Below are 15,762 nucleotides of genomic sequence, written 5' to 3'. Positions count from 1 at the left end.
ATAAAAATTGAATATAAAAGCTAGTTTCGGTAGTGGTGGCCATGACAGCTATCATTGATTGTTGTAAAAACCTATTTGGTTCATAAAGTTCCAAAACCTTAACTCCATCGTTTCTCTCTCCACAGATGCTACCAGATCTGCTGAGCTTTTCCAGCATTTTCTGTTTTTATTTCAGATTTCCAGCACCTGCAGTATTTTGCTTCTATCATCTGGTTCATTCATGTCCTTTAGGGAAGGAAATCTGCCATCCTTACCTGGTCTGGCCTACATGTGACTCCAGACCCACAGCAATGTGGTTGACTCTTAACTGGTCTCTGAAATGGCCTAGCAAGCCACTCAGTTCAAGGGCAAATAGGGATGGGCAACAAATGCTGGCCTTGCTTACGACACTCACATCCATGAAAGAATAAAGGAAAAAAAAAACACGTTGATCACTTTCATCTGAAAAACCAGATAGCTAGCCAGTGGGGTGTCATGGTACCAACTACATTAAATTTAACTTTACCAAAGTATTTGATAGGAAAGAGGTGGAGTTGATTAACACCGTCATAAGTTACCTGTGCATTGAAACACCATTCTTTAAGTATAACAACTTCCAAAATGGTTTCCTTGCCTTCTAAAGTCTCTTAAACCTGACTGTTTTATCTCCTCTTGTCCATAAGCATGGGAAAAATTGGAAGGGAATTGGACCAGTAATCCAGAGGCCCAGGCTAATGCTTTGGGGATACAGGTTCAAATCCCACCACGACAGCTAATTAGCTATAAGTGAGATAGAGCTCCACATCTGAAGGTACACGAGACAGTGGATCTAGTAATTTAATATGGGTGCCTTTTCATTATTCCATTGGGTTAAAATACAATCAAAAACTTGCATACAGTTTAATGTTAACTTGAACACTAAATTATGGCCTGTGACTGTTGCAAAATGTTAACCCCCCCACCATTTCAAGTGGTCACTAGTTTTCTAATCCAAATATCTGCCAAATACCTGATCGAATTTAGACCCAATTGCTTCTTACTTAACAAAAAAACTTAGGAATAATTTGATACCTGTATTCTCATCTCAGAAAATTTAAAAACAATTTCATGAAAGCGTTCATTATTAGCATTTCTTAATCGCTTTCAGAAAGGAGAAAACAAAATTGAACAAAATCTTAATCACAGAATACAGCTTATTATTCTGTTTCATTTAATTGCTTAAGCATTGTTACAACTATCTGCCCAGTTATCACTTAAGATTCCCAAATTCAAAACTAAAGAATTACTCAAATACTTACTACTTCAAATTAAGGAATATTCCCCAAACTAATAATAATTCTAAGCTTAATCAACTGTCAAAACAAGTTTCCACAACAAAATATTAGACAATTAAATAATTTAGTCATGCATAACGGTTCTATAATTTCTATGTCTTTCAATAAACCCTCTCAAATGATCAAAAGGACTTCATCTACTTGCAAATGGGGGTATCTGTATATTTGCAGCTTTCTTCAAGAATGCTAGCTGGGAAAAATCCCACCAGGTATTACCAAGGGAGAAACTGTAACAATGGGCAGAAATGTCACAGCTAATTCACTCCCAAAGCTGCTTATACCAGACGTATTATTTTCACTTTAATTAACATAAGAGAAGGCTAATAGGCAGAATCAAAGAGCAGGTGGATAAAGGCTCTATTCTGCTCTCAACCACATGACAATGTATTGGACAGAGGCCAAGAATCTCTCTGCAAAGAGATAGGAAACTTAATGGACTGCCCCGACTGAACTGCTGTCCTTCACCTCTTGGCTTCTTGGACACAAAGGGCAGGATTTTACACCTCGGGCAGGCGCTCGCCCGAACTGATCAGGCGTAAAATAGCACGAGAAGAAGTCGGGCAAGCATCCCGTTGTCATCCCAAGCTTGTGCAATATTTCGCTTGGCAGACGTGCAAAAGTCGCAAGTGCGCCCACCAACAATTAAGAGGGCAATTAAGCCCATTAACGGCACAACTGTCTCCAATTTTTTGTGGCCTGTCCAACCTTACAGGCGAATCGGCTAGGCGGACTTTGCATTTTTCATCAAACCTCATCCAAGAGCGGGATGAGGTTTCCGTGATTAAATAAAATAAAAATAAAAATCTGTGGACATATTTATCATCTATATATATTCGGGTGCCTGGTTGTGATGCTTGGACTTTTTATTTCTGATTTTCAAAACTTTATTTGATGGTTTTCAGGTCTGCAGCTCCCTGAGGCAGCTCTCTGCCTTCAGGGAGCTTTCACTCAGCACTCGCCCGTGCCCGCGTTGATGTCATTGCCCACTCTCCTCCCAGCAGCGCTGAGCTTTTCAGCGTGCATTTCACACTGGCTGGCTGTTAATTGGCCAGCCAGCGTGAAATCACGGTTGGGGGTCAATCGCAGTCGGTGGTCCGTTTCCCGGCCAATCTCGGGCTTGCTGATTGCGTCTGCCTGCCGAGCTGAAAATTCAAGCTAAAGGCTGGTGACCCAGGGAAGAGTTTTCTAAAGAAAAAAAGATCCTTCTTCATCTGAAGTTAATTATAATAGCCTCAAAAATTACAAGTATATTTACTTCAAAGTTAAAATTATTTTTCTTTCAACTTTGCAGAGTAAAATTATGCCTAGGTTTTTATTATAAAACACTTGGAAGATTTTTCACATCAATATGAAAAAAACATATCCATTACTTGCTACACCTGGAGAAAACATTCCTTCTTTCAGTAAAAATGTTCTTGTACAACCAGAAGTAATTAGAATCTGCTTTGGTTGTTGCATCCAGACACACCAAACTAGTGAAACATCCCCCATTAATTACAATGAGCTGCTTTAAATTCTAACCTGCTCAATCACATTATACTATTGCATAGATAATATATGCATGTTTACACAATATGTTTTTATATACTAGTCATCCACAAAAAACTTGCTAATTACTAAGCAGAGTATATGTATGCATTACACCCTTTTTAAATCAATTAAAGATATTCTATTCCCCTGTAGCCATCATCTTCTCATCCTTCTTGTCAATGTTGAGGATTCTATACCTGTGACGTGGGGAGAAAGAATGCTTCCGAGAAGAGGAAGATGAAGTTGACTTAGGTGGAGCTGGAGAGACTGATTTTCTCCTTGATGCCGGTGGGGAATATTCTCTGGAACGAGAAGAGGTGCTGCCAGACTGTTCCTCGGGGCTTATAGACCTCTTCTGTCTATGTAGGCTATCAGAGTGATCCCTGAAAGTTGAACAAGATAGAGATCTAACCTGCAATGGTCTATTATATAATTTCTTCATTCTATCTGCCAAGTGTGACAGAAGCCAAACATCATCTAAAATATTCAAAATTTTCAAGTTTGTTCCATTTGGGCAGAGCAAAAACATAAATGGATATTTTAAGAAAAAATAATTTCACTGATGACATTCGTAGGAAGAATAATCTTTCACAACATCACAATTGGATTTGATGAACACAGATTTAACTTATTCTTTCTCTAATCCTCATCCCGTTAATGGATGAACCTATTAGGAAAGAGAAAACACTTGCATTTTCAGTGGGAGTACAGAACACTCCCTGGTAGGTCATACTGATTTAAGGGGAGAAAAAAGTACCATGAACTGCACTGCTGTGACATTTCAGATGACATGCTAGCCACTTGAAATTTATGATTAATTTTGACAATGTTTTTGTGGCGTAGACATGTCAATTAAACAGCATTGTGAATTTCTTGCACATTTCACTGAGTATTCTATCCAACCATTAGAAAGACCAGGCTGCTATTTTATTTAGAACCATAGAAAAGTTACAGCACAGAAAGAGGCCATTCAGCCCACTGTGTCTGTGCAGGCCAAAAAAAAATTTTTTAAAAACTAGCTGCCCATTTTAATCCCACCTTCCAGCACCTGGTACATAACTTTGCAGGTTACAGCACTTTAGGTGCAGATCCAGCTGCCCTTTAAATGAGCTGAAGGTTCCTGCCTCCACCGCCAAATCAGGTAGTGAAGTCCAAAGACCCACCACCCTCTGGGTGAAGAAGTTTTTCCTCATGAATGCCCCCTGGTAATTGACCTCTCTGCTAGAGGAAACAGGGCATCACTGTCTACTCTATCTAGGCCCCTCAATCTTGTACACCTCAATCAGGTCACCCCTCAGCCTCCTCAATTCCAAGGAAAACAACCCCAGTGTATCCCACCTTTCCTCATAGATGCATGATCCACCTGATCAAAGGTAAAAGGTTAAAATGATAAATTTCTGAGACACCCAAATAGTTAAACAGAAATTAAATATTGCGCAAGATGGTCCCAAAATTCATAATTTATGACAATTTTCGGATTACTTTAATTTTACAGGACCATAATGAAGCCTTTCACTCATGAAGGTTCTTTCCCCAGCAAAAGTATTTTATATTTAGTGTCTATGAATACTGCAATACATTTTTTCAAATATATCCCAAACAGTCCATCTTCCTAATTACGTTTGTCGTTTGATTTGAAATAGATGTGCCCTGTGCAGCCGCAATCAAGTGACAGCTAAGTGTCTCTCAGCAAGAGTCAAAAATTGTTTAACAAGCACTCAAATAAAGTAAGAAACTTTTCTAGAAACAATCTTAATGTTCAATGGGCAGACTGTTCTTCTAAATATCAACTTGATAATTGGAGCAAATTATTTACATTACACACTGGGGGCCATTTAATGGGAAGTGAAATTGGCTTCAAAAGCAATATTAAATCAATGCACAGATGCTTAAATTTTGGATATACTTTCAACTCAAAGGTATCAGTAGTGTTCTGACTGAAAGCTTGGAATGGATAAAGTTGCTCAATTTAAGTCCTCATTAATAATCTTAAAAGCCCACTGAGACACACTTAGCTGGCACTTAAATGCAGCTGCACAGGGTACAGTAATTACAACTAAGATACCATCTCAAATGTAGTTTGTTCTGTATGGTCATACACAGTAGCAATGCGAGATGGTTAAGTATTTTGTAAGGAAGGGAAGTAGTGCAAAATAGGTTTAAGCTTCATCAAGGCAGTATCACTCACCTGTGTTTTTCTTTTTTTTCTTTATGTCTCTCTACATCCCTTCCTTTTTCTCTACTCTCCCGGGTTTTTTCTTCAGTTCTCTCCTTTGCCCTTAGCTTTTCTTTATGCTTTTTAGTTACTGGAATCTCTTCATGAATAGGGGGTGGTGGGCTCGGAGTACGAGGCCCTTTCTTTTTACCATGCTGCACTTTTGAAGATCTTCTGGAAAGGAAGATAGTATATTGTTACAACAAAGGGCTTTGCTTGGTTGAAGTAATAGAAGCACAAATGGTTTATTAGCAAGTTGCCAGCTTCAAAGATAAAAACGGTATTTTAGTAACGAACAAATGCACTGTGGTGGAAGAGCGTACATCTTTAAAAAATCTTGTCCAAATGCACTTTGTAATATCTACTTGTTTTCTGAAGGAAAAAAAGCCCTACATGGTACAGTCGCATAGTGGCTAGGTAATCCAGAGGCCTGGCCCAATGATGCAAAGACATAAGTCCAAATCTCACCATGGCAACTGGGGAACTTAAATTCAGTTAATTAAATAAATCTGAAAAAAAAGCTAGCATCAGTAATGGTGACCGTGACCACAGGATTGCTGTGAGAATCTGTCTGGTTCACTAATATCCTTTAGGGAGGGAAATCCGCTGTCCTTGCCCGGTCTGGCCTACATGAGACTCCAACCCCACAGTAATATGCAGCAGAAAAATCAAAGCTGACACTTCAGTACAGTATTGAGGGAGTGCTGTACTGTAAGAAGTGATTTCTTTCAGATGAGGTGTTAAACCGAAGCCCCATCTGCCCTCTCAAGTGGAAACAAAATATCCCAGGGCACTATTGCCAAGAAGAGCAGGGGAGTTATCCCCAGTGCCCTCATCAATATTTATCATTCAACGAACATCAGAAAAAGAAACAGAATGTCTGGCCATTATCACAGTGCAGATTGTGGGAGCTTGCTGTGTGCAAACTGGAAGCCTCATTTCCTAAAATACAACAGTGACTACTGTCAAGAAACTATCATATTTTTCCTAATATTATTGTGGGATATTTTAAAGCAGGGCTATGTGTGTGGGTATATGGTTCTGTGTATGGGGCTAATTTAATTAAACTAGAGATGACTAGACTGCAAGGTTTAAATTATCAAAGATTATCAAAGGTGTTTGAAATGGAGATGAGTAAAGCTAGGGTGAGGTCAGCAGATACGGTGTGAATGAGATTTGCATTTTTAGATAAGTGGAGAAGTGTTTTATTTTCACAGAGACATGGAAAATGTTTACAACTGGCAAGATAAATAAGGCAAGGGTATTACATTGATTTTTCCCAAAAGAGCTGGCCATAATGAGAACATTAAAGATTTTTATATTCTGGGAAAAGTAGCTTCTAAATACAAGTGGGAACAATGGGATTTACAGATCAAAAAGGGAGAAATATATTTAAAGAAGGATGGAAGGCTGTGTGAGGGTTGGCCGTGGTGACTGCGTAAAACAGACTTGGGGAAAAGCCTCTAGCCATCCTGCAGAAGTTTGCTGTTCCAGTAACCAAAGCTGTGTTAAAAGCCTTTTGAAGTCCATTGCCCAATGAGTGCTTGTGGTAAAACTGCTGGATGACTTTATAAATTTGGAATCTATTTGGACTGTTGCCTTAAAGGGGATGTGTAGTTGGGAGTCTGGTTAAGTAGAAATTTTGGGAACTGTTATAACTGTGGAACTGTAATCTTGTGTGTGTTTTAAGTTTTTTCTTCTTATGTCAATAAATGTTTTAATTTAATCTTTAAAGGTGGTAGTGGACTCAATGGGCAGAATTTTCTGCCTGTTGGGCAGGCCTGACCCAATCTCCAGCAGGCAGGGAGCCGATCCCCGCCAGCAAAGCAGGCCGCACCGCCATTTTACGTGGGCTGGCCAATTAAGGCCCGCCTAGCGTGATGTCCAGCGGGAAGCACTATGCGCTTCCTGTGCAGGCGGGGGGATTCCCTAAAAGCGAGAGTGCTAAGTGCAGCCTCAGGGAGATAGCTTTCACTTTGAAAAAACAAATTCCCTATCATGTCCCCCTCATGTGACAATGTCACAAGAGATGGGACATATTCATAATCTACAGAAAAATTTTATTAAAATTTTTAAAACCCTGCATGAAACCTCATCCCGTTGCTGGATGAGGTTTCACGTTTTTTCTATTTGCCACCGGGGCTCCTGGCCTACCCACCAACCTTAAGGTTGGACGGGCAGGTCCTTTAATTGTTTAAATGATCCTGTCAATGGCCTCAATTGGCCACTGACAGGTCGGCGGGCCCGCAGCTAATTTTGCTGTGCCCCCGCCTTCCTGAAAATTTAAATGGGGTGCGGTGATGTCGGGGGTTCTGCCAGACGTCATCCTGCGTCATTTTACATGTCGACGAGCGGGCCCCGCCCCCTGCTCACCAATGGCAAAATTCTGCCCAATATCTCTGACTTCAATGCACAAGCCTTGAATACAAATACAAATTGCAAAACCATTGTGATAACGTGGCCAAGTTTCCCTTGTGGATTTGGTCAGCCTGGCAAATGCCATCTGCCGTATCATAGCATTCATTTCAAAAAGTACTTAATTGGCTGTAAAGTCCTGTGGTCAAGAAAAGTGCTATGTAAATGTATGTCTGGAGACCAGAGAGGAGAGGCCAGCGAGAGCAGTATAAAAGGGCGCAAAAAACAAAGGCTGAGACCGGAGGGAAGAGGCGTACCCTCAGGACCTTCAGGCGGTGGAGTTCGAAGTGACATCAAGATTCAAAAAGTGTCATAATGCAGGGAAAGGCAGCCGACTAGGAAGTAGGGTCAGGTGAGTACTTCTACTTCTACTTTTTCTACTAATTAAACTGCTGCAGTCCATTCGCTTAAACAAAATAAGGTGAGGACTTTGGACTGTAGTGGGAGCGTTTGGAGTGGAATTAGGTCCCTAGCGTAGTTAGTATTCTTTAAAGGGAGTAACTAACGAACTTAATCTAAAGGGAAGTCATGGTAACAGAGCTCGCACCCGTGATATGCTCCTCCTGCACTATGTGGAAAGTTATAGACACTTCCAGTGTCCCTGGCGACCATGTGTGCAGGAAGTGTGTCCACCTGCAGCTACTGGCTAACTGCATTTTAGAGCTGGAGCTGCAGGTGGATTCACTGTGGAGCATCCGCGATGCTGAGGTTATCATGGACAGCAAATTCAGTGAGGTGGTCACACCGCAGATAAATGCTGAACAGGCAGAAAGGGGATGGGTGATGACCAGGCAGAGTAGAGGAAGGCAGGTAATGCAGGTGTCCCTGTGGCTGCCCTCCTCTCTAACCGATATACTGTGTTGGATGCTGTTGGGGGGAAGACAACTTCTCAGGGGAAAGCCGCAGGAGCCAAGTCTATGGTACCATGGGTGGCTCTGCCACACAAGAGGGGAGGCAGAGGAGTGGCAGGGCTATAGTGATAGGGGATTCAATAGTAAGGGGAACAGATAGGCGTTTCTGCGGCAGCAAAAGAGACTCCAGGGTGGTATGTTGCCTTCCTGGTGCCAGGGTCAAGATGTCTCGGAAAGGCTGCAGGGCATTCTGAAGGGGAAAGGCAAACAGCCAGTGATCGTGGTACACATTGGTATCAATGACATAGGTAAAATAGGGATGAGGTCCTATAAGCTGAATTTAGGGAGTTAGGACATAAATTAAAAACTAGGACCTCAAAGGTAGTAATCTCAGGATAACTACCAGTGCCACGTGCTAGCGAGAGTAGAAATAATAGGATATATCGGATGAATACGTGGCTGAAGAAATGGTGTAGAGGGGAGGGATTCAGATTCCTGGGACATTGGGTAAGGTGGAACCAGTACAAACAGGACGGGTTGCATCTGGGCAGGACTGGGACCATTGTCCTCGGGGAACTGTTTGCTAGTGCTGTCGGTGAGGATTTAAGGATGGGAACCTGAGCAGGGAGACAGAGTATGGGGAAACAAGAATAGAAACGAAGACAGAAAAGTAAGAAGCAAAGCTGGAAGGCAGAAAGAACGAGGGCGAAAAACAAAAGGGGTCATAGTGCAAAATAAAGCTAAGATTACTAACAAGGTTAAAAAGACAAGTCTAAAGGCACGGTATCTTAATGCGCGGAGCATTGCAATAAGGTAGATGAATTAACAGCGCAAATAGATATAAACGGTTATGAAATAGTTGCAATTGGGGAGACATGGCTGCAGGGTGACCAAGGATGGGAACTGAACTTCCAGGGGTATTAAATATTTAGGAAGGACAGACAAATAAGGAAAGGAGGTGGGGTAGCACTGTTAGTAAAGGAGGAAATCAATACAATAGTGAGGAAAGATATTGGCTCGGAAAATCATGATGTGGAATCTGTTTGGGTGGAGATAATAAACACCAAGGGGCAAGAAACGCTGGTGGGGGTTGTCTAAAGGTCCTCAAACAGTAAAGGGGGTGTAAGGGAAGATATTAAACAGGAAATTAGAGACGCAAGCAATAGGAGTATAACTGTAATCATGGGTGACTTTAATCTACATATAGAGTGGACAAACCAAACTAGCAATAATACTGTGGAGGAGGATTTCTTGAAGTGTGTAGTGATGGATTTTTTAGACCAATATGTTGAGGAACCAGCTAGAGAGCAGGCTATCCTAGACTGGGTATTGTGCAATGAGAAAGGATTAATTAACAATCTTGCTGTGCCCTTGGGGAAGAACGACCATAAAATGATAGAACTATCCATTAAGATGGAGAGTGAAGAAGTTGAATCTGAAACTAGGGTCCTGAATCTAAATAAAGGGAACTACGAGGGTATGAGGTGCGAGTTGGCAATGATGGATTGGGGAACTTTACTAAAAGGGCTGACGGTGGACAGGCAATAGCTAATATTTAAGGAACGTATGCATAAATTACAACAATTATTTGTTTATGTCTGGTGCAAAAATAAAACAGGAAAGGTGGCTCAATCATGGATTACAAAAGAAATTAGGGATGGTATTAGATCCAAAGAGGGAACACGTAAAATTGCCAGAAAAACCAGCAAGCCTGAGGATTGGGAGCAGTTTATAATTCAGCAAAAGTGGATAAAAAGATTGATCAAGAAGGGGAAAATGGAGTATGAGAGTAAACTTGCAGGGAACATAAGAACTGACTGCAAAAGCTTCTATAAATATGTGAAGAGAAAAAGATTAGCAAAGACAAATGTAGATCCCTTAGTCAGAAACGGGGGAAATTATAACGGGGAACAAAGAAATGGCAGAAGAATTGAACACATATTTTGGTTCCGTCTTCACAAAAGAGGACACAAATAATTTCTCAGAAATGTTAGGGAACTAAGGATCTAGTGAGAGGGAGGAATTGAAGAAAATCAGTATTAGTGAAAAAACATGGTGCTAGAGAAATTAGTGGGGTTAAAGGCTGAAAAATCCCCAGGGCCTGATAATCTACATCCCAGAGTACTAAAGGAACTGGCCCTGGAAATATTGGATGCATTGGTGGTCATCTTCCAAAATTCTATAGACTCTGGAGCAGTTACTACAGATTGGAGGGTGGCAAATGTAACCCCACTATTTAAAAAAGGAGGAAGAGAAAAAAAAAGAGAATTACAGACCAGTTAGCCTAACATCAGTAGTGGGGAAAATGCTAGAGTCTATTATAAAAGACATGGTAACAGAACACTTGGAAAGCATTAACAGGATTAGACAAAGTTAGCATGGGTTTATGAAAGGGAAATCATGCTTAATTAATCTGCTGGAGTTTCTGAAGATGTAACTAGTAGAATAGATGAGGGAGAACCAGTGGATGTGGTGTATTTGGATTTTAAAAAGGCTTTTGATAAGGTCCCACATAAGAGGCTAGTGGGCAAAATCAAAGCACATGGGATTGGGGGTAATGCTGGCATGGATTGAGAATTGGTTGATACACCGGAAACAGAGAATGGGAATAAATGGGTCTTTTTCGAATGGCAGGTAGAGACTAGTGGTATACCACAGGGATTAGTGCTTGGGCCCCAACTATTCACGATATATACAAATGAATTGGATGAGGAAACCAATTGCAATATTTCCAAGTTTGCTAATGACACAAAACTGGGTGGGGTTGAGTTGTGAGGAGAATGCAAGGAAGCTTCAAGGCGATTTAGACAAGTTGTGTGTGTGGGAAAGCACATGGCAGAAACAGTATAACATGGATAAATATGAAGTTATAGGCTTCTGAAAGACAGAAAGGCAGAGTATTATTTAAATGGTGATATATTGGGGAATGTGAATGTACGAAGGGATCTGGGTGTCCTTGTACAGCAGTCAATGAAAGTAAATAGGCAGGTGCAGCAAGCAATTAGGAAGGCAAATGGTATGTTGGCCTTCAGAGCAAGAGGATTGCATTAGAATGTCTTATTGCAGTTATACAAAGCCTTGGTGAAACCACACCTGGATTATTGCATGCAGTTTTGGTCTCCCTACCTAAGAAAGGATATACGCCATAGAGGGAGTGCAGCGAAGGTTCACTAGGCTGATATCGGGATGGCAGGACTGTCGTATGAGGAGAGATTGGTTCGACTGGGCCTGTATTCATTAGAGTTTAGAAGAATGAGAGGGGGATCTGATTGAAATGTATAAAATTCTAACAGGGCTAGACAGACTAGATGCAGGGAGGATGTTTCCCTTGGTTGGGGTCTAGAACCAGGGGCCACAGTCTCAGGATACAGGGCAGGCCATTTAGGACTGAGATGAGGAAACATTCCTTCACTCAGAGGGTGGTCAACCTGTGGAATTCTCTACCACAGAGGGCTGTGGAGGCCAGGTCACTGAGTATATATTCAAGAAAGAAACTGACAGATTTTTGCATATTGGGGGCATCAAGGGGTATGGAGAGAAAGCAGGACTATGGCGTTGAGATAGAGGATCAGCCATGATCGTATTGAATGGTGGAGCAGGCTCGAAGGGCCGAATGGCCTACTGCTGCTCCTAATTTCTATGCCTTGTTACAAAGCATAGTATTTGCTTCTGAGGGACAAAAGAAGGCAATCTGAATTTAAGTTCAGTAAATAGTGATGATCCAGTCCATAGGTATAGTATTCCAATAGTTACACTGCAGGCAATAACATCTGATCATATATAGGTGGAAGCAGTAGAGGGCTGGGGATTTGTAGAGGCACTGATAGCATAGGGCTAAGGATGAGTGGAACAAAGGGAAGCATAGTGTGATGTGGAATGTGCTATTGTTAGGAAACAGAGATAGTTTAAATAAGTTATATTGGTATTTGTGGGTGTTCAGAATGAGTTTTAGCTTTAATGTTTAAGTTTGATTTATATTTCTGTATCTGTATGTTAAGAAAAGGTCAAGTTGAGTTTTAGTTTCACTTTAAAAGGTGCCTGCATTTCTAATGAGAGTTTACGACTGTAAGAGAAGTTAAGCAAACACAAGAGTAGAAAAGCTAGACTGTTGCCTAACAACAGGGGTCCAGAGAGGCAGGTCCCTCCCAGAAGAAACTAGAAACAGCAGTTTTTTAGTTTAGTTTTGAAGAGAGCTGTGAGGTAGAGGCAGCCTAGAAGGCTTAGATAACCAGTTCCAAGCTAAAGTGAGCTGAAAGTAGCTGCCAGGGAGAGACTGGAGCAAAGGGGACATATAGCCAGTCCCAAGCTAAAGAAGAAAATCCCCAAGAATCCAGGGGAGTGGAAGAGGAGAAAGTCCCAAGCACACCTTCTAGTCAAAGGAAGGACAGGAGCCCAGAAAGTGAAGTTAACAGTGAGGGGCAGAGAAAGGCTCCAAGCTGCAGGAAGCAGAGTCAATGCGATATAAAGGCTTGTGAGAAGTCAGAAGGTCCAAAGAGGCAGCTGAGGGCCTGTAACTCTTTGCCATGGGCATGTGAAGCAGTGGTGTACTGTTGACAGCTGAATTGGTGAGAGAGAGTGCGTGGAAAAAAGCTTGAATGTATGTGATGACCCAGGGGAGAGGAACATTGGAAGGAGAGTTCGAAACCCTGGAGGTGAACCCATGCTAAAGGTGCCTGAGAGAAAACATTGGTTTGGGAGAAGATTCCAAAGCGAGTTCTTAGAGAGTGGAGATTGGAAACCCTCATATGAAAGACGGAGTTCAGTGAGACTGGTTGGCTCACATGTAACAAGCATCTGGGGTAGTTGAGGAAAGATCCATGGCATCTGTCATTTGGTTTGAGTGTGGTGTGTCTGACCACAGGGTGCCATAGGTTTACATGGACTATGTACTTACTGTGAACATTAGAGTATAAGACAGTTTTTGTAGCTTGTGCTATCCTTACAAATCTGTATATATCTGTAAAGGTATAGCTGTGGGTGAACGAGTATTGTAAAATAGTTCATATTTTCTTGTTTAATAAATGTTTTATGCCTTTGTTAAAAATTGATTAGCAGACTCCAGTGACTCTGTTCAGTAGCCCCTCTCCCTACAAATGAAAGTTAGGATCTATCAAGCTGGGTTCCACCCTGGGATCAGGCTTGTCCAATGGTAACCTCAGCTGGGTATCATAACACTATGGAGAGGGCTAAATAGTACATGAAAAAGAAGAGTTCAGTGAAGAAATGATTGCACAGGGCTGATGGGGATTACAAAGGACACCTTAATGGCTAGCTTCTCAACAGTTGAAGAAAGAACCAAAAAAGCTGGAAAAACTCAGCAGATCAGGCAGCACCTGTAGAGAAGAACAGTGTTGACGTTTCAGGTCGATGACCTTCCATCAAAACTATAGCAATACGCCAAGCATCAGGGAACCAAATCGGAAATTGTATACTTAATGGTACGATTGCAGGAAAATGCAGCCGCTACAACGATAGACAGGTGAACTTATACTTCATATTACAGTCCAGACTTCGATGTAGACTAACTGCAGTTTGGTAACTCAACAAGCCAGATACAGAGGGTTTGTTTATTGCAATTTCTGGATAAGCATAAACCAGGCTTAACTGAATAATTATTGATTACTTATAACGGTAACAATGGCATAATTTGTAGCTGTCCTCAACAGCTACAATACATCAGATAACCAAGCAAGTTCATGTTTTGTTTGCTGATGACTATTGCCTACAGAGAAGATGACCTGAGTTAGCATGGACCGTTTCCCAGATGCTTGGAAGAAAACTGGCCTCACTATCAATCTGAAGCATATGGAAGCTTTATACCAGCTTATACCATCAATGAAAAACACATGCTGTCTGAATTGAATAGATTCACCTATCAAGGAAGCACCATGTAATGCAATGTTCACCCAGGAAACGAGGGGAACTATAGATTGTTTAAAGCCAACAGTGATTTTGGAAGGCTACGTGAGGTTATGGAATAAAAGGGGCTTTAAACTAATACGAAAACTTAAGGTTTACAAGGCAATAGCTGTAACATCCTGACTATAAATGTGTTATAGCTGGGCCACTTAAAGTTGCCCATCAGGAAATATAACGATTTTCACCTAGATTACCTCAGAAAGCTCATGAAAATTCAATGGTGGCACAAGGTCAATGAAATCCTCAGAAGAGCAAATATGCCAGGCACAGAGGCAATGATGTTACAGGCACAGCTAATGTGGGCTATCCCCATATTCTGAAGACCTGATATTAGATGGGAGTATTTTGGAGTGAACTGAAGCCCACATGGTGGTCAGTTCAAAAGGCAAGGACTGCCTAAATAAATGCGGAATCTTAACAGGCTTGTGGGAGCATGATGCTTGTGACAGGAAATAGTGGCAAAAGTTGATTCAAAGTAGTGTGGCCAAACTTGAATAAAGTCAAATGCAGCTATCCAAAGAGAGCCCAAAGGAAATGAAGGAAAGATCAGGCCTTCAGACAATGGCATCCGATGCTTCAAGTGTGCAGAAACATTTCTTATAAAAATCGGACTTTAGTCACATGAGAATCCACAACCTGCATCAACCAGGAAATGAATCACAGGCTGCCGTTATCGACAACGATCGACAAACCACCAGCATCATGACAGATACTAAGGATGATAGAAGTCCAGATTTTCATGGGCCCAGTGGTGACAGAGGGCAGAATCTTCTGGCTGGCATGCATGTGGCGGAGCCTGTCCATCAGCGCTTAAAATGTTGCAAGTGTCCCGACGTCGGTGCGCGGCATCGCGATACTTAGGTCGGCGGACGTGCTATGCAGCAGGACGTGCGCCCGCCATTAATTAAAGGCCTTGTTAAGGCCATTAACTCACTGATCAACCAGGATTTTGAGGGGCCCGTGCGAACTTCGGGTCAGCGCACGGGCCCAACGGGCAGGCGGGTAAGTGATTTTTTTACAAATCTCATCCAGTGGCGGGATGAGGTTTGATACCGGAATTATAAAATTGTAATAAAGTTTTAGCGCATTTCATTAACATGTCCCATCTCGTGTGACATTTTCACATGAGGGGGACATGTTAATGATTTTTAATATTTTCTATTTTTCATGTTTCAGTGCCCTTCAGCGATCTCCCTGAGGCAGCACTTTGCCTCAGGGAGATGTGCGCTTTTTCGTGCGCATGCACGGAAGAGCGCAATCCGGCAGTTGGGCAATCCCAACCCCCCCCCGCCCACACAGGAAGCGCACAACGCTTCCCGTTGGGCAGCCCGCTGGGTGGGCCTTAATTGGCCCGCCCACTTAAAATGGAGGTGGGGCCCGTTTCGGTGGCGGCGATCGGCTGCCCGCCCGCCGCCGAGTCGGTCGGGCCCGCCTGCCTATCAAGGGCAAAATCCTGCCCATAATTTCTAGTTAACAGTATTATTTGCAAGGAATGCCTCAATATTTCTTGACTATACAA

General features: G+C 42.0%; 1 protein-coding gene across 18 annotated transcripts in view; it reads right to left on the bottom strand.

The window, feature by feature from the left end:
• zc3h13 (zinc finger CCCH-type containing 13) overlaps nt 1–15,762 on the bottom strand; it is a 100,837-nt gene that overhangs the window by 49,696 nt on the left and 35,379 nt on the right. For 11 of the 18 annotated variants that reach the window (XM_078559487.1, XM_078559505.1, XM_078559488.1 and 8 more), the window contains 2 exons: nt 5,032–5,232; nt 3,041–3,226 (listed from right to left, as the gene is read on the bottom strand). In XM_078559487.1, the coding sequence (XP_078415613.1) occupies nt 3,041–3,226; nt 5,032–5,232 (387 nt within the window). The remainder of the gene's footprint in view (nt 1–3,040; nt 3,227–5,031; nt 5,233–15,762) is intronic. The other 7 variants (XM_078559489.1, XM_078559490.1, XM_078559494.1 and 4 more) reach the window with 2 other exon arrangements.

This window comes from Cetorhinus maximus, chromosome 16 (genome assembly GCF_964194155.1).
Source record: "Cetorhinus maximus chromosome 16, sCetMax3.hap1.1, whole genome shotgun sequence".
Lineage (NCBI taxonomy): Eukaryota > Metazoa > Chordata > Chondrichthyes > Lamniformes > Cetorhinidae > Cetorhinus > Cetorhinus maximus.
This window is presented reverse-complemented; position numbering and strand designations above follow the sequence as displayed.